Source organism: Talpa occidentalis, unplaced genomic scaffold (assembly GCF_014898055.3).
Source record: "Talpa occidentalis isolate TD23 unplaced genomic scaffold, MPIMG_talOcc4v2.1 talOcc4.2, whole genome shotgun sequence".
Lineage (NCBI taxonomy): Eukaryota > Metazoa > Chordata > Mammalia > Eulipotyphla > Talpidae > Talpa > Talpa occidentalis.
In genome coordinates this window covers 123,029,128-123,047,666 of record NW_023602073.1, presented here as the reverse complement: position 1 = coordinate 123,047,666, position 18,539 = coordinate 123,029,128, and the positions used below count along the sequence as shown (strand labels likewise).

The 18,539-nt window shown below is 38.9% G+C and overlaps 1 protein-coding gene and 1 long non-coding RNA gene across 8 annotated transcripts in view; one reads left to right on the top strand and one right to left on the bottom strand.

Annotated features, from left to right (window-relative positions):
• Nucleotides 1–214: 214 nt before the first annotated feature.
• On the top strand, nt 215–3,793 carry LOC129146343 (uncharacterized). The gene is made up of 3 exons (XR_008552912.1): nt 215–240; nt 1,649–1,790; nt 3,760–3,793. It is a non-coding gene; the product is annotated as an uncharacterized LOC129146343 (long non-coding RNA).
• A 4,143-nt stretch (nt 3,794–7,936) lies between these two features.
• The window catches only part of NCOA7 (nuclear receptor coactivator 7), a 134,785-nt gene continuing 124,182 nt past the window's right edge, over nt 7,937–18,539 (bottom strand). For 6 of the 7 annotated variants that reach the window (XM_054697807.1, XM_054697806.1, XM_054697809.1 and 3 more), the window contains 5 exons: nt 15,388–15,513; nt 13,971–14,123; nt 11,260–11,355; nt 10,390–10,463; nt 7,938–10,024 (listed from right to left, as the gene is read on the bottom strand). In XM_054697807.1, the coding sequence (XP_054553782.1) occupies nt 9,889–10,024; nt 10,390–10,463; nt 11,260–11,355; nt 13,971–14,123; nt 15,388–15,513 (585 nt within the window). In that variant the 3' untranslated portion in view covers nt 7,938–9,888. Of the gene's footprint in view, nt 10,025–10,389; nt 10,464–11,259; nt 11,356–13,970; nt 14,124–15,387; nt 15,514–16,794; nt 17,468–18,539 lie in introns of those variants that run through there. The other variant, XM_037520359.2, reaches the window with a different exon arrangement.

Here is an 18,539-nt window from a genome sequence, read left to right as displayed (position 1 = left end):
AGGGAGGGCGCGCTCGACGCGGGGCGGCCGAGCCGGCTGCTGGCCTCAAAGCGGCGGCCGTCGGGGGGCGCGCGACTGCGTAAATGGGCGCCCGCGGGAGGGGCAGGCTGCGGAGTCGCCCCGCCCCGCCCGGCGTCCTTTCGGTGAGGACGCACGACGTCCACCGCGACGCAAGCGCGTACCCCGCGTGGCGTGACGTGACGCGCAGCGCGCCCTGACTCCCGAGAGCTGGAGCGCCCTGTACGTGCGTTGCCCGCAGCCCGTGGTATAGGGAACCCGACAGCGCAATGCGCTGTAGTTAAAGCCGTAAAGCTTTGGGGTGCACCTCTGGCCTGTACCCCAGCTCTTGTATGCATAAATAAATAAAAATCTTAAAAAAAAAAAATTAGGGCCTCCCTGGTGGCGCAGCGGTTGAGCGCTGGGTTGCGAAGCTGCCCGCGGCCTCTGCGGCGCCGGTTCGATCCCCGGCTGCTCCCCGGCCACCGGAGGAGGGTCCCACATGGCGTGCAGACCTCTCCTGCCGCCCGCTGCTCCCCTCAGCAGTGTACTTCGGTCCTTCTGCCTGCTCTGCTCCCCGCTCTGGCTCTGGTGAATTCTCTCACCCTCCCGCGCTTCTGACTGTACCCAGTGCTTGTATAAACAAAACAAACAAACAAATAAATAAATAAAACATGCCTCTATTAAAAAAAAAAAGTAAAGCTTTGAAAATATCGTAGATTTTCAGAGTGACTAAAACTTCTAGCGCTCTGTTTTAACAGAAACTGTTTCTGGCGCTTTGCATATGAGTTTTCAGCCACGGTAATTTTAGGTGCTGATGCTGAGTATGTCCAAGACAAAATTTCATTGTGTTTACATTTTTTTTTGTTGTTAATAGCACCAGCTGTATCAAAATTTCTGTTTCACATTCTTCATAGAAGTAAATGAGTAGATTTTGTTTGGTTTTTGGTTTTTCTTCTTATGTGAAGTTTATTATTGTATTTTACTTGTTCTTTGTACCTGATCGGCATGCACATGGTCCCACCACACCTTCGTGCCAGCCCTCCCTCAGAATTCTCTTTCTACAACTGGTCATTTGAATTACTAATCTCGCCTTCAAGTCTTTGTTCAGATGTTTCTTCCCCAATGAGGTCAATTCTGATCATATTTGCAAGCCACCTTCTCACATGTATCTCCTGTACTACCTTACCCTTTATCCTGCCCTATTTTTTCCATTGCATCCATTACCTTCTACATAATTTATATTATATAGTAATATTGTTAAATATTTGTATTTAAATAGTACCTATTTAATTTACCTTTATTTCTTTGCTCCTTATTGAATATAATCTCAACAGGAATTTTTATCATTTTTGTCTGCTTTTAGTTTATTGAAGTATCCCCAGTGCCTAAATGTGGAATGTGAGATACAGAGGGTAATTAAGGACAGCTTCAAGGGCCTTAGTCGGAAAACTGGAAGGGGAAGTTGCAATTTTCCAGACGAGGAACTGTGGGGACAGGGAGAACCAGGCATTCAGGTCTGGGTATATTAATTTGAGATGCTTTATCAATCGGTTTAGAGTAAGTTTGCTATAGTTAACAACTCAAAAATTTTAATGCCTTTCAACAACAAAAAAAAATTCTTTATTTCTCACACATGTGTCCACCAAAGGTCATCTGTGACTGTACAGCCTTCATTCCATGACCCAGGCTGATGGAGCAGCCTCTATCTGGAATGTTTCTGATGTCAGAACAGAGAAGAGAGAGAGCAGGATGGAGGTATATGATGGACCTAAAGTTTCTACTCAGAACTGGTACATGTCACTTCTACTTACATATCATTGACTAAAGCAAGTTGTGTGGCCAACTCTGATACCAGCAGAATAGAGTTAAATATACTCCTAGTACTGGAAAAGGCCCCAAATATTTTGAAAGATTTATTTATTTATGCATACAAGAACTGGGGTACAGGCCAGAGGTGAATGGGAGGCGGTGAGAGGATTCACCAGAGACAAAGTGGGGAACAGCCAAAGCGACTGAAATACACTGCTGAGGGGAGCAGCAGGCAAGTCAGGGAGGTCTGCTGCAGCATATGGGTAGCTCCTTGGGTAGGGATCGAACTTGTGTTACAGTGGCTGTGGATTGCTTCATAGGTTGCGTTTTAACCCCTTGCGCCACCAGGGAGGCCCAGCCCCAAATATTTCGAAGCTGAATCTGCTACAGATGCTTATTTGACATCTAAGTGGCAATGTCACTAGGTAACTGGATATGGGAGCCTGAAATTCAAGAGAAAGGCTTAAGCTAGAGATGTAAATTTTAGAATCTTTAACATAGTATTTACATTTTGAAATTAGAGGAAATCACCAAAGGAGCAAGTATAACTAGAAAAGAGGAAAGTTCAACTAACCGTGGGGTGATCTACCATTTGGAAGTCAGAGAAATGAAAAATGGTCAAACATGACTGAGAAAAAGTGGCCTGTGAGGACCAAGAGGAGAACCAGGAGAAATCAGTGTATTGGGGGTAAAGCAAAGAGGGTTTCAAGTAGCAGGAAGTGATCAACTCTATCAGAGGCTACAGGAAGAGGAGAAGAGGATTGGAAATTGAGAGGAGGATATTGGTAAAGCTACTAATAACAGTTTTACTGTGAGTGTAAGCAAAGAAACCTCATCCAAGTGGGTTTATGAGAGAATGGTAGTAAATGAATTAAACAGTAGTTATGAACAGACCCTACAGACTATTCACAAGAAAAAAGATACACAAAGACTATCAAAGACCACAAACTACACTGATAAAGATCAAGGGAACAGAAATGCCAGAACATCTGAGCATAAGAGCAAGAGTTGCTAACCAAAGTAAATGCATATCATTCATCTACTCAGATGTCTCCCTTCCTAGCAATCTGAGGAAGCTGCATGAACTCGTAGTTTCTCGACCACCTCTAACTCTACTTTTATCATAAGTGAAATTTCCTTTCTTTGTAGCTCTCCTCTAAATTCTTCATGTTGGAATGCTCCTTGCTTTTCTTTATGTACTTTACTCCTTGATCTCATCTAGTCTCAAAACACAATAGGCCCATGACTCCCACATTTTTCACCTTACTCATACCTTTCTTCAAGTCAAAATCCAACTGCAAACTTTATATTTCCACTCAGATGTCCGAGATTGAACTGCAATTCAGTCTGAATCTTGCTACAAACCACTTATGTTGACAACTTATGATCCTCACTGCAACCACCCAATCCTGCCAGTGCTACATCCTATTAGCTCTCTGTTCAAACCTCATCTCATTACTTGCCCAAAGCCATTCCATTAGTCGCTGACTGACTGTCCACAATACTTGACACATGCATGTTCAATAGGTTACAAGATGGTATGTCTAGTATGAGTCCATGCTTCTTTAAATAAATATATATGGATTTGTAAGATGTGCCTGAAAGGATATGTACCAAATAGATTTACCTTGTGATTTCTAGATGGATACATTATAACTTGAAGTTTTTCCTTCTTTTTGTTTATATATTTTACCTTTTCAACAATGAAAATATATTACTTAAGGAAAATATCCTAACAAATTTTGAAAGTTCAGGATTCCAGATAAACTTCACTTCCTTTAATCATTCTGTTTTATAATCTCATTCCACAAATTTTGTTCAACCCTGATGTCAGAAGATACATGGCATTTTCAGGCAGATTTCTTGCTATTGCTGGAGGAAATGGACTGTAGATGCAGAGCTGCTACAACTATACGTTAATACAGTGATGTGTTTCTTTCCATTTTACAGTGAGGATATGGAAAGTGGTTGGTGAGTTTATCTTAATCTCGTAAGTATCATCTCAAAAGCAGACCCCCTTTTTGGCATCCTAAATAGAAATTTCCTGAATATAAATACAAAGACCTTTCCTCTCTTATATTTTAGTAAATAACTTTGTTATTTTACAAATGTTTCAAGAATATTAGATTTTTATGAAAGTAAAAGAAAACAAGCATGAACATATTTCTTCTTAAAAATAGTATAAATGAAAATATTTAATTCTAAAGTGATGGTTTCCTGGTTCTAACTATTTCGTGTATATTGACCTCTATCTGTCAGATGAGTGAAATGTCTAGGCAAAGGAAGGGGAGGGGGGAATGCTTATGTGTGGGAAAAGAGAAATTTCCAGTTTCTGATGATTAAATTGCCTAACTTACAGGTCTCATTGACAAATATTGGCATATGGCCAAGAGGCCCAACTTGTGACTACCTAAGCTTTGCTACAGGACTTTAAAGGAAGTCTTAATCTGTTGTTCTGAAGTGGAAACTATAAACCCTTTGTAATGGAGAGAATAACAAAAGAAAAAAAAATCCCTTCTTTCCCATTCCCGCCACTTCCCTGAATAAATTATTTTGTTCACTATCTGCACAATATAATATAGACTCGTAGGCTTTTTAAAATAATTATTTCCTAAAAGCCAGGTGTTCAAACAAACCACCAAAAGCGTTCCTACTTTTTATCAGGAACATGGTTATGCTTGGACTTTGCATTTCGAATAAAGAATTCAGCATAAACAGTGTAATGTGACTAACACCATGACAATACTACCTTTGTCTAGCATTTCATAATTATCTAACGGACTTTCATATACAAAAATTTGATTCTCAAATCAAAGAACTCAGGGAAGTAGATATTGGTACCTGTATTTTAGAAATGGTTAAGATGGGATACAGCCTACACAGGTGGGTAACAGAGTGGGTTCCTCTTTCAGCCCCTTTGGTAACATAAGTAACATCCAAGTCAATAGGAACATCCAAATCAATAGAAAATGCCACTGTGTCAATTAGCGCTCTGCCAGGATCTGCAAGCTAATTTTCTGCAAGTCAAGTCTACATTTGAATTTTACCATAATCTCAAGTCCAATAAAGCCCATCTATAAAATTCATTCTTGTTCTTATTAATTATCCTCATAGAAAAAATTTCCCTTTACTCATACCCAAACTGTCCTAGGATTTTCTTACATTTTTTATTGCTGACTTCTTTTGAAACTATTTACACTGTAAAGACAATTATATTGAAAACACTCTATATACTCGTCCTCTTCATAGAACTATACCTTCACCTTCTTTGCCTTAACTGAAACCTGCCTTTTCCCCCAAGGATATCATTTCCTTTGATACTTGACAAACAAAAATTGCTTATTCTCCCCACCTTTCAACATGCTGACAGCCATTTTGGAAGTAGCATTCTAGCTTCTCCTAGCGAGTTCCCCAGGATTCCATACATACCTGTATGCACCTCCCTATGCTCTGCCCCCTTTTGTGTCCTGTGCTATATAGTTGAAAGCACAGTTGCTCTCATCAACTATCACCAGCTTTTAAGGCCATTCCCTCAGATTCACAGCTTTATCTTCTTTTTGTTTATATATTTTACCTCTTCAAAACTGAAAATATATTACTCAAGTAAACTGTCCTAACAGATTTTGAAAGTTCTGCTCTCAGATATTGACACACTCTGCTGTTATGTGAGATGACTCCTCATCCCCTGCCCTGGGAACTGAAGTGAACTGATTGGCTGAATTCCAAAGTTTTCAGAGTATTTCAAAGAGATTTTTTTGCTGCAGAGATTTAAGACTTGCCTTATCATCCAAGAATGTTGAATGCGAATGTACTTATTTAGCATTTTCCTCAAGGGTTATGTTAAGCTAGATTAGGATTCCTTTTTGTAACCCTAGAAATTGAGTGGTTGATGGTCCCTCGTTAGTGGTTCAATAGGACGCTAAGGTTATGTAATAGTCTCTATTACCTTTTGATTGCCTTGATTCTAACAGTTTAATATTGAAAACTTCCTCTACATACAGGCAGGTTCTCTGGGAGTGCATATGGCTAGTGGGCATCCCAGCTGGCAAACTTAGCAAGGAAGATTGGATGTTGAATAGAACTATCTCAGGCATTCTTGGTGGTTCCGTTATTTCTTGATGGTTCTGAGACTGAATGCACAGTTCTGTGTAATGAATAAATTATCTTTTCTTCTTGTGGTCCATCATGCATTTTGGATGGGTGCCTGGTGAGGGAAAAGCTATCCTACCAGGGTGCCTGGGCCAGAATGTACGGTATAGGAAAAAAATGTGTGCCAATGGCCAATGCAGGAAATCTTACATAAAACAAAGCCTAGCCACTGGGACAAATTTTCATTACTTTTAATTAGAGATGGGTATTAATCCTAGAGAAATCCTGGAAAGACTCTCAGAATACTCAGTGGTCACTTTATTAGCTGACTATCCAATGGGAGACTATTAATTTAGATAGGACCAAGCTGTGCAAAAATCTGTAACAGCAGAGGCAACTCAAAATACTTAGAACTAAAGGTTTACTTTTGGTGCAGCATTAACAGTCCTGAATCCATTGCTGATGAAAATGATTTGGCTGGGCCAAATTTTGATTTTGAGCTGTACTGTCAATATGGCAACTACTGGCCACATTTGGCTAAATTTAAATGAATTAAAGTTTATAAAAAAAAAAATTCAGCTCCTCAGTCATCCATGTCACATTTCAAGTGTTCAGCACTAGTACAGTAGTCAGTGGCTACCATACAGAACAGTGCAAATTCATGGAACATTTACATCGTCGTAGGACATTCTATTGAGCAGCACTGATTTAGAAGATAAATAGGTCCTGAAAGATAGTCTGTCAAGAAACACCATTTGGTGGCTTGATTGTCCACACCAAAGGAGGCCTGTCTAGTTTTTATTATGAGTCAGAGGTTTGAAGATAGAAGACAACGAGACCTTAGATCTTGGTGTGAATTGTAAAGTCTAATTTTCTCAGTAAGCACCTTCAGTTAGTGGATCTTTATGGATAATGGTCACAAGTAAGGAAATAGGGAGTAGAGGATATGATGCTCTGAACTTTGAGCATCCCCTGAATGAGGAGCATCTCACCTAAATGGGCCGAATAAAATAGTCAGGAGCACTTTTGATGCTTGCCCAAGGGGTGAATTTTGCTGACCTTGAGTTTCAGAACTTCCATTGGTTTCTGAGCTCCTAGCCTTTCTTTTTTTCATTAAATTAGTAAAACTTGGGCATCCTAAGGAGAACATGAATCTTAGGTTCCCTTTCTGGCTTAAGAGATTTTCAATGCCGTCCTCAAAAGGGAAGTTTAGTTGACCCTTAAACAACACAGGTTTTAACTATGTGGGGTCCACTAACGCAAATGTTTTTCTATCTGTATTCTGCATTCACAGATTCAACCGACCTCAGATGTCAGTTGATTGAATCCCTGGATGTCAAACCTGCCAATTCAGAGAACCAAGTGACTATAAATTATGTAGAGATTTTAGATTGCATGGGGTCAGCGCCTCTAACCCTTGCATTGTTCAAGGGTCAGCTACAATTCTTATTAGTCTTATTTCACATGCCTTTAAAACTTTAAATGGAATCATAAAAAGGAAAGGGAAATCAATTGAAGGGCAATAATATTTCCTGTATTTGTTTAGGTTGTCCATAGTGGCTTATACCATGGGATTGCAGCTAAATCATTTTCAGCACCCATGTCCTTTGATATAGACTCACAAACTGAGGAACTAAGATGCAATGAAGATTGTTGAAGTCTTCATTTTTAAGTTTTAGGAGAAAGGATGCCAAAGAAAACTGATCAGAGAATAAGGTGATTGTCGTGGAACTTAGGAAGCAGGTCAAGAGAGAGATGTTAAAAGGAAGAGAGGCCACTTTTCAAAGAACAGTCTGAAGGACTGAAAACAACTGGTAGGTAAAGGACTGAAAACAACTGGTATAATTATTAATAATTATAACAGGGGCAGTTTACTTGAACTGATGCGACAATATGAAGGTGATCACAGGGAATGAAGAAGGAATTTCTAGGGTGGCAATGAATACATGAGCACTGGATCTTATTTAATCTGGAATATTTCATCATCTTTTCACACAAAATAACTCTAGCATCCAACAAGTACCTGTTGAATGAATCCTCAGGAAGAAAATCACACTGTGTGCATAAATTCCTTTATTGAAAATATTGGGATAGCACTGCATTACATATATTCAGTATCCATAAATGAAGGGCCACACATTTTTGATTGGACAATACTGTTTTAAATAGAGAACACAGCATTGGGATATGCTCTCACAATTATAATATCATGGACTAAACTAGGTAAGAGTGAACTATATGCAAAATGACCATTTTGTTTATTAATTGCATATGGTTGCAAATGGTATAAATGGTAAATGTGATCACCATGAGACATTCCTGGTATCTCACACCAACACATTATTTAACAAGCAGATTAAGGTCAAACGGCCAGTATGTTGTTAATCGAGAGTTCTCAATAAGTGAACTTGGGTGAAAGCACACCCAGGCTACAGATTTACAATTTTTAGCATCATTTAAACTTGCATGGAATGTGAATGGAGTAAAATAATCATTGATCTGACAGGAGGCCACTTGGAGATTTGTTCTTCTTTAGAATAGTTTTTAAAAAAAGAAGACACTCAACTAAATAAGAACTTTTATTTTTAATGCAGGTATACAAATACTTGTTATTAAGCTTTCCTTTCAAAGATCACTGGAGATGTAATTTATGACAGACCACTTCTCAGCTTTGGCTCTTGTTTGAAAGTTTTTTCCATTAAGTCTTTGGCTTTCATAAAAGTCTGGTAATCAGCAATATTTGTCATTTTTTTAACAGACTTTCTTATTATTTTTAAGAAATGTTTTATGATATGGAAATGGGTTGTTAAAAATGGTTTTATTTCCCCAAATTTTGGTATTAATGCATTTCTTTGCATTGCTTTTTCTCTAGTAGAAGAGGCAGGGACCAAGACAATTTGATGTTTTTCATTTGATATAATATATGAAGAAATTAAAACACCCAGATCCTTTTAAAACAGAGGCCTGTTGTAAAACAGGGGCCTGTTTGTTAATGTAAAAAGTTGGGGGAAATGCAAAAAACACTATGAAAATAAAGTTTTTGTTATTAACACACATGAATTTAAAAGAGCAAAATGTTTTCTTTTTAAAAGCAGGATTTGTCCTAAGTCTGGCTTCATAAAGGTATTTACTTTATAAATACCAACTTAAGAGCGTGAGAAATGGCTTATTCTTTTTTACATAATGATGTCCCTAGTAAGTAACTAAAAATGTACCTTTTTAATGACTCATTGGGAAACCAGTCTAACAAAAGTCAAATCAATGAACAATGGTAATGAGTTTTTAAAAATTCAGAATTATGCATATATAGATAGATATATATGCTACTTAAGACCTATCACCCTAAACAATCAGGGCAAAAAAAAAATTCAATATAAAACTATATAAATCAAATGGATTTGTTGCCAAAACATAGCACAAAATGTGAACATTTATCTCAAGATTTTACACATTAAAAGAAAAAAATGCCAACACATTTCAGACAATATACTGGACATAATAAATAAGATAGTTTTTTAAAAAAAAATCATTTATTCCCTTTAAGTGCTATGCACCTTCAATTTTTCTAAATGAGACTAACCTTTCCATGGCAAACAACAGTATGCTGTACATTTTGGTAATGAAAATTATGTTGATAAATACACAAGGCATGTATATATTTCCACAGTATCTTTTTTTTTCACAGTTACCAAAAATAAAAATTGCATTCAACTCATACATCTATAAATACTCTGATCCCTCACTGGATGGATTTGAAGGAAGTGGGAGTTTAAAGTTTTCCAACAATCTGGACTTCAAACTTCAGTGTCTGCCCTCCACATGTGCCCTTCAGAATCTTCCTGCAGTGTGGTCATGCTCTGAGATGATGGCAGAAAGAAAGCTTGATGGAGGGATGAGGCATTCTGGGCTGACGCTTCATCTTCCAGCCGGTGTTTGAAAGGCTGGTTGAACCCAGTATTTTTCATGTTTTATTTTAAGGCAGTCTGAGTTTCACTCAAATGTCCATACCTCGAGGTCCTGAACTATGAAGTCTTCCTTTTTGGAAAGAATATCATTATTGAAAGTGCTGCAGGAGTTGCTTCGTCCATGGTATAAATCAGCATCTAGCCACAAACCAAACCGTCCCCTGAAAATGTTGAAAAACCAAAGAGGTGAAAACATAATCAATCTTATGTGGCATATGCTGCCCTTCCTCACCCCATCTTCTTTCTTTTTTGCTGCAGACAAGCTCTAAACTGCTGGTAAACCAAGGGTACATTTCCTTTATTTCATTTAAATGACTGGTCCTTTTTAAAAGACAAGTGGTAATAGTCCCTCATGTAGACACATAAATAAATCATTTTATCTTTGACCCTTAGTGTCATGTGTTAGGCTACTGTCCTAATTAATCTAAACACACAGACTAGTTAAAGTCACCTGACACCAAGGTTTTGGTTACCTGGGTCAAAATAACACATTCATGTAACTTAACAACAACAACAACAACCTTACCCTCCACCACCAAGTTCTAAAGAACTTATGTCTCCATTGATAAAATATGAGTTTTCTCCACTCCACTTAAAGACCTGTGGGGAGAAACAAAAGACAAAGAATAAATATTTTAATCTGGAGAACTAGCAAGGAGGGAATATCAGAATGCCTCTGTGTGGAAGTGTTATGGTAATTTTCCAGAGAAATCAGGTGGCACTCAGAGAGGTGTGTGTGTGGGGGGGAGAGAAAGAAAGAGAGAGAGAGAGAGAGAGAGAGAGAGAGAGAGAGAGAGAGATTGTCACACCGGTGGGCTCAGTGGGATTGCTCCCAAAAGTCTAAGTCCCAAAGATCAGAAATGGCAGGGTTTTATACAGACTGTATGAGGAAGCTTGTAACCCCATTCATCATGGCATAGGGGAAGGAGGTCAAGGTAGCTGTGGCTACTACTGTGAACAAGCAGTATACCCAGCAACTTCTCTGCTCCAGCAAGCAGCAGAATCTAAGAGGCAGACTCCCCCAAGCAGCAGACTTAGCAACTTTCTGCTTTAGAAGAGAACTATCTATTGGCTGAAGAAGCAACTGACTCCATACGTTTGCCTCACCAGGATGAGATCACAAAGGAGTAGTGAAATGGGAAAGACCTTTCAAGCACATGTTTGTTCTGACCTAAAACCCTCCCTGAGTCCCAGACCATGTAGAAGAGTTTCCCAGACCCAGGCAGAGACCCTAAGTAGCGTGTGTGCTCAGCCATAAAGTGCTGACCCAGCCCAGGGAGAGTCCAGATGAGGTTAATAGGCCAGATGCTGCCTCAGCATCCCCTACTCCCAACCCCACCCATAGGACTGACACTGTGATATGGGGAAGCCAGACAGATACTCTTCCATTAGGTACCTTGAAATTAGGGCTAAACGTGTAGAGAAAAGTTTCGCCTGTTCCATAATAGTGGTCACTGAACTTGAAAGGATGTGTTGCATATGCTCCAAAAATCTGTCAAAAAACAAAAACAGAAGTGTTATAAACAAAGTGTTGTAAAACAAAACCAGAAAGTCTACTTTCAAACCTAAACCTCTCCCCAAAATGGTTTCTGAAATATTTTAACACAAATTTGTTCTGGGATCAGAGACTCTTTCAGTAAACCAAGTTGGAATTCTTTAAAAAAAAAAAAAAAAGATAAATTAAAATGTCCCCAGCTCACACTGGAACCTGAATGACTCAGAGAGCTTGTTTGTCAAAGGCCAAACAATTGTTCCAATTTAAAGTTGTTCAAAGTTCACTACAAAAACACATTTACTTTAGTGAATATAGATGATATATGTTGAACATTCAGCAACACCAAGATGCATCTTATACACAGAAGTGAGTTCCTGGGAGAACAAAGTTATGTCTTATGTGTTTTATAAATGGAACCATGGACAGACATTTCTCCAAAGAAAGTGAGAAAACTAATCATTTTCTTCCTTTTGACTTAGAAAAACGAATTCTTAATATGCTTATTAAAACTATCCTTAACATGATTCAGCTAATATATCTTAGTTTGAAATGGCATTTAAAAAAATAATTCCATATTACAGTGGCTTTAAATGGGATTTTCTAAGGCAGTTTATTTAAGAAAAATATTTATTTTTTTTATTTAGTTATTTATATTTATTTATTTTTATTTATTTATTTATAGTTATTTATTTTTTTATTTATAGTTATTTCAGAACTCTTCTGGTCTGTCTCTTCCCTTGCAACCAGGAACTAGGGGCTCTGTTCTGGAACTGGGGATGGACAGTGGCTGCTTCTTTCAGGGGAAACAACTTGTCTAATGAGCAGGGTACAGGGCAGGTGTAGAGGTGGCTAGTCCTTTGTCACCTCATGTGTTACGGAATTCCAGGGGCAGTAGAGACCCCTGCCATGCTTCAGGTAAGCATCTGACCTTGAGTAAGGGCTAGGTGAAGAAACACAGACCCCTCCTCTAGGCCATCATTACCTGGAATTTAGCCACTGAGACACAGATCTTGAGCAGGAGGGAAGAAGTGCTAGGCACATACTCTAGACGAGGCATGTCATAACACCTGCTTGGAGCTAGGGAGAGAGGGGGGTCCCATCTTGTCTACAGGTGCTTAAATTGTACAGCATCCATCAATCTGGAGATTGAGGGAGGGAGTAGTTTGGAGCCCAAGTGCCATAGAATCTCACCATTATTATTACTCAGATTTATTACTCAGATATATTTGATATTATTGAATAAATCTTTTCTGTTGTATGCCCTTGGGATAATTTCCAGAGACATTAAATGTTTATTGTTTCTATAATTTCTATCAGTTATTGTTCTTTCAGTGATTCTGCAGAGCTCCTCATTGCTGTTATTTTGTACATATAATATTTTTATTTTAGAATTTTATATAATTCATTTTCAGATAAATTTATAGACATGTTCTATCACGTCTCAAACACAGGAAAAGCCACATTCTTGCCTTGGGGGTTGGTGGGTGGGGAAAGTGGAGTTACCATCCAGGTGTCTTCAAACAACACAAGTGCCTCCAGGGGAACAGATTCAGGAAAACTCCACCACTTACAGTATAACCTTGAGGTGTGGCCCTCCTTTACTGATCTCCTGACAGGATGCTGGGGCAGACTGTGCTTCAATACCTACTCTGTGCTAGGGAGCTAGGGAGAACAAATCTATAGTTATGGTGAGGACTTGCGAGTGGTTTTAAACCATCTAGTCACATCTCATCTAAAAGATAGCCCCCAATTCATTTCACTAAATGCCTAAGTAATTCCACTTTAAATCTTTGTTATATTTTAATTTTTAACTTGATTCTACTCACTATTCAGATTAGATCATTATTAAATAAAATCTCAATCAGGACATAATCAAAGTAAGAAAAATAACTTACCCCCCTCCCACCCCCTCCCACTTCTTAAAGACAATTATACTGTCCTAGGGAGGACCACAGTTGAGAAAGACAGTGCCTTCAGTAACCTCATCTCTCTGTCAATTTTTCCTAAGACAAATTATGACAGCAAAGACTGATTTTTTTTTTTTTGAAATTGATCCCAGTTCTATGACTTCACAGCCATGTTCACCAGTTGCTTAATTATGCCCCACTCTTTACAGGCATTCATTTATTTTTTTTTAAAGATTTATTTATTCATGCATACAAGAACTGGGGTACAGACCAGATTGCAAGAGGGTGAGAGGATTCACCAGAGACAGCAGGGAACAGAACAGGCAGACTGACAGAAACACACTGCTGAGGGGAGCAGCGGGCGAGACAGGAGAGGTCGGCCGTGCCATGTGGGTCTCTCCCAGGCCAGCCAGATGGAACCCGTGCTGCAGAGGCTGCGGACAGCTTCACAGCACTGTGCTCAACTGCCTGTACCACCAGGGAAGCCCTACAGGCATTCGTTTATACATTCGCTTCAGCTGACTAGTAAAAGCTGCTTCCTAGCCAAAAAGAATGATATCTACATCTTTAACATGTTAAGTATATGTGGCAAAATCTCGCTAACTGAAATCTGGATGATGGAGTTCATTCTACCAGTCTCTCTACTGTTGTACAGATTTAGAATCTTCACTTAAAAGTGTTTTCTAGGACAAGGACATGTCTCACCTGATTATCCATATCTTTAATGACCAATAGGACCGGGCTGTCCAGTGACGCTGACTTCCGATACAGGGTTTTCAAGCTGGTCCCGTGTTCTAATGTGCTATATGCAAGTCTCCATGGATAACCTTGCACCCTTGCTGGAAGGCGCCGTGCCAGCTATGGAGCCAGAGATGGAGATGTAAATTTATCGTATGCCCACAATCACTCATGAACTTGCAACACAAAATAAGTGTCTGTGGCTCAAACTCAAAATCACACTTACAGAGTGTTCCCTTTTATTTTGACAAATGCTTGCTACTCTGAACCAAGAAAGAGAAGGAAAAGTCACTGCTTGACAGTGTTTACTTTGACAGGGATGCTTCCCAGAGCACACAATTCCTTCTCCAGGGCCTGATTGAGGGGTCACTATGCTGCTCTCCATTTGAAGATACAGTATGTGGTTTGATAAAGAGGTAAGAGATCCATGCTCTCCCCTTCACACTTCAACCTGACTTTCACCAACTATTTCATGTTTCTCTATTCTTTCTAAAACTTGATAGACTCAGAGGTGCTTCTGACAACTGCAGCTCCCCACAGAAGTGACAGCAAGAAAACAGGTGTTCTATGCTACTAATGAGGAGCAGTTTGCCCTCATCATGTCTGTATCTCTCACCTACATTCATGTTTAGTTTAAACTTGGCTGCTATAATTATCGAAATGCACCTCTCTTCAAAAATGCTAAGGAAAGAAGCTATGATGTGAAGCCTTTAGAATGCTTAACATCCATTCTTGTATCAGTACAACCTTGTCTCTGTAACTCTCGGTCTAATCTCTTGACTTTCCTGGGCCTTCCCTCATTTGTAAATTGAGTGAGTTTAACTTGATGAAATTCAATTTCCTGAATAATAAAAAAATAGAAATTCAGGTTTTTAAGCTGACTGAGGGGGTAAGTGCAAGAGATTCCATTGTAGCATTTCATAAAGTTAAAGTAACAGTTTCAAAAACTATCAAGCACACAAAGAAGATTACATAAAAAGGAAAATTTTTCTACTGCTAGACAGTTTTTAATAAATAAATTGAATGTGTCAGGTGTCCCTTAATGAGCCACATGAATGGGAACCCCTGGAACTCTATAATGATAACTAGGAAAAAAATTTAATGTGTGTTATACCTATGGCAAGACACTTTAAACAGTGTTTTTACAACATGAAATGACTTTTCATTCAGGTTTGGGAGGGATGACCAACTCCTTGCCTTCCTAAGAAGGCAGTGGAAGGAATTCTGCAGACAAAGGGATACCAGCATTGGTTAGGTTCTTAGTGATCTTCCCTCAAATCTTGCTCATCATTCACCCCCAGTAGGAAAAGCATATGTGGTCAGGAAGGAGAAGGTGCTATGAGGCCCAGAAGTCCTCCCACCTACTTCCCCAGGGAGAACCCACCTGCTCTATGTGCATGTTCTCCAGAAGAGCACTGTGGGGCTGCAGGATCGGCAGCGCCTCCTCCTCGTCCTCCTCATAGTAGCTGCATGTACTCTTCCTGCGCTTTGCCTCCTCAACTGTGATGATCTAAAAGACAAAGAAGCCAAGGGAAAGGGTGTATTTGCTTTACCTTCACCTGCTAAAAATGACCTCATACTCACAACTGCCTATAACAGGTGGAATTTTAACAGCAAGACCTATATTGAACTGGGACTTTGGGGAAAAGGGCTAATATTTCAATTTTAGAACATATGCAGAATTTAACATAGTACAGCTGAGGTGCTTCATATGTACAAGTTCAAATTTTCCACTTTTACTATGGCCGCCAGTTGCTCACTCGGAGTAGGAATTACGTATAAGTCCACAAGCAACTTATAACCTTGAAATAAATTAATCTCCTTTAGCCTGCATCTAAATCTGAATTGTTTGAGAAAATGACTAACCAGAGATCATTCTGTAAATCTTCTGTAAGTGGGAAGAGGAGGATAGTTTTTTAATCAAAACTGCTAATATTGTCCCTCTAGGTTGTGCAAATAGCAACCAGCATGGATAGAAATGACATGATAACAGCTACCAGGAGCAACAGTCCAGAGTGACAGAAAGCATAAGTCAAAATTACAATTAGGTTAGCATTCTCTAAGTACAGTTCAGAAACCATTAGTCTTTCCTTCAAAACTGAGAAACATGTTTCTTTACTATTATTATTATTTCATTGTAATTACTTCTGAACAACCAAAGTCAATTTCACCTTAAAATCTATTTTTTGTCCCACCTAAAGTTTGGATAATTAACTGATTATTTTAAATTGAAGGATATATATATATATATATATATATATGGTGATTAGTTCATCAAATTCAGTATCAGTATTAATGACTTTCGCATCATCAAAAACAAAACATTTAAATTACATGTAACAAAAACTGTCAGATAACATACTATAGAAATTTTCAAGATGTACGGTGGTAGATATAAATCTGTCATCTGTGCTAGATTGTCTAAGGTGGATTGACAGGGAAATTAGTCTATAAATTTTATTACCTTTCAGGATGTTAATTACTTAAATAAAATACTGTCAAAGAATCATAAATCCAGCATTTAAAAAGTATTAAATAAAGCATGTATTTTTGGTGACTCTACCTTTAACTCAGGTACAAATGAGGCTGTGGAAGGAAACAAATATAGACTTTTGATTCCAAAGGAAAGGGGAAAACCACGCTATATTCATCCCCAACATGAATAAAATACCTGCTACTATTGAAATGTCAGCCCAATCCTTCCCATCTGAGACACGCTTTCAAAACATGCTGAGTAGAGATCTCTGCGACTTTGCCGGCACCTGACTAACTCTCAGAGACTCCAGCTTACCTTCACAAAAGGCTCTTGGTCAGGTCTGGCACAATAGAAAATCTGAATGTCCAGGGGCAATCTGCGGACTCTCATGGCGAGTGGAGCGGACTGCTTGCTGGCTAACTCAGAACAGGTTTCCTGACTATCTGCCCCCACACCACGCTTATTTGTAGCCACGCTGAGCTACAACTGTTTTTGCTGTATCTAGTTTCCTGCATGATTAAGTTTCTGTTTCCCTTAGGAGAGGGTTCAGCATTTCTACAGGAACACACCCAAATTAGGATTTAGAGCAAATACACACTTCCTGTCAAGCTTAGCAGTGAGGCTGTAAAATGACTTTCACCTTTGAACAGTGGTTTCCTAATAGCACAACAAAACCCCATTGTTTAAGTTTTTTCTTTTTCTTCTTTCACTTTTCTTCCTATTTGTCCTCTGGCTAAGCTGGCTTTTCCAGCCCAGCTTTTTGAGTTTGTACAGCATCTTCTCCAAAGCTGAACCTCCATTTTAAACTTTATGTATGTTCCTGATCATCAGTTTGAATCTCACAGGTAGGATGAAAGGGAGCCTTTACTGGAGGTGCAGATAGGTTCACTACTCTGAGAACAAATGCATTTCATTTCAGCCCTATGTCATCTTTGTCAGGTGTGAGGAACTTACAAGAATGGGAAAACATCTGGTTTATACGAAACTGAGAAAAATGTTACTTTAGATGACATTTTTTTAAACAGCTGGAAAGTAATACTTTCTTACCTTTTAGAATGTTAATTTTTTAATATTTTATATATTTTTACATCATTTTTCATTTTTGCACAACGTATGCATTTTCATCTTGGTTATATTCCCCATACAATTCCCCACTCCATATTTTGACTCTAATCCCTCCTCCCCTTATAGTGTGTCTCTGGTTTCTAGTTGCTTGTTGATTTTGATTTTTACTTTATTATAATTAGTCATTTTTCCTGGTCCCTTATTTAGGTTTTCTAAATTCCTGCTATGAGTGAGACCATCCGGTATTTTTCTTTTTCTTTCTGGCTTATTTCACTAGGTATTTACCCAAAGGACACAGACTCATTAATTCAAAAGGGCACCTGCACCCCTATTTTTATAGCAGCACTATTTACAATAGCTAAGCTATGGAAGTAACCCAAATGCCCAAAAAGAGATGACTGGATCAAGAAGATGTGATACATATACACAATGGAATATTACTCAGCAATCAAAAAAGATAAACTCATGCAATTTGCAGCAATGTGCATGGAGCTGGAAGGGATCATGCTCAGCGAAATAGAATATTAATATTAAGACTAAGAAGGATGATGAGTTCTCCTCTACTCCCCGGATCAGATGTCAGGGAGTTGGAAAGAAACATAAATGACCAGCAGATCAATTTCAGTGATCCTTTGTGACTTTTCCAGATCCAAAATGGCCTTTTGTTCCCGGGGACTGCTGAGAGTACTAGGGTGCAATTCATAGCTTCTCCTGGAGGTCAGTTACAAAGAGGATTTGGAAGGTACTTAGTGACCAGACCCAGGCCAGCCAGAATTTACCTCAATGCAAGCCCAGACCCAGTTTGGGCTAAGGAAGCACCATACTTTCCCATACTTGACACGTCATGACAGCTATTTAAGTGCATTCAGTATGATGGCGAGTGCCAGGTGCTTTGACACAAAGCAGCCTGTGATCCTGAATGGGTGACATTAGAGAGGATAGCAGAGAGGCTTCTCTGAATAAATGAATGTCATTCCATGTGACACAAGTGCTCA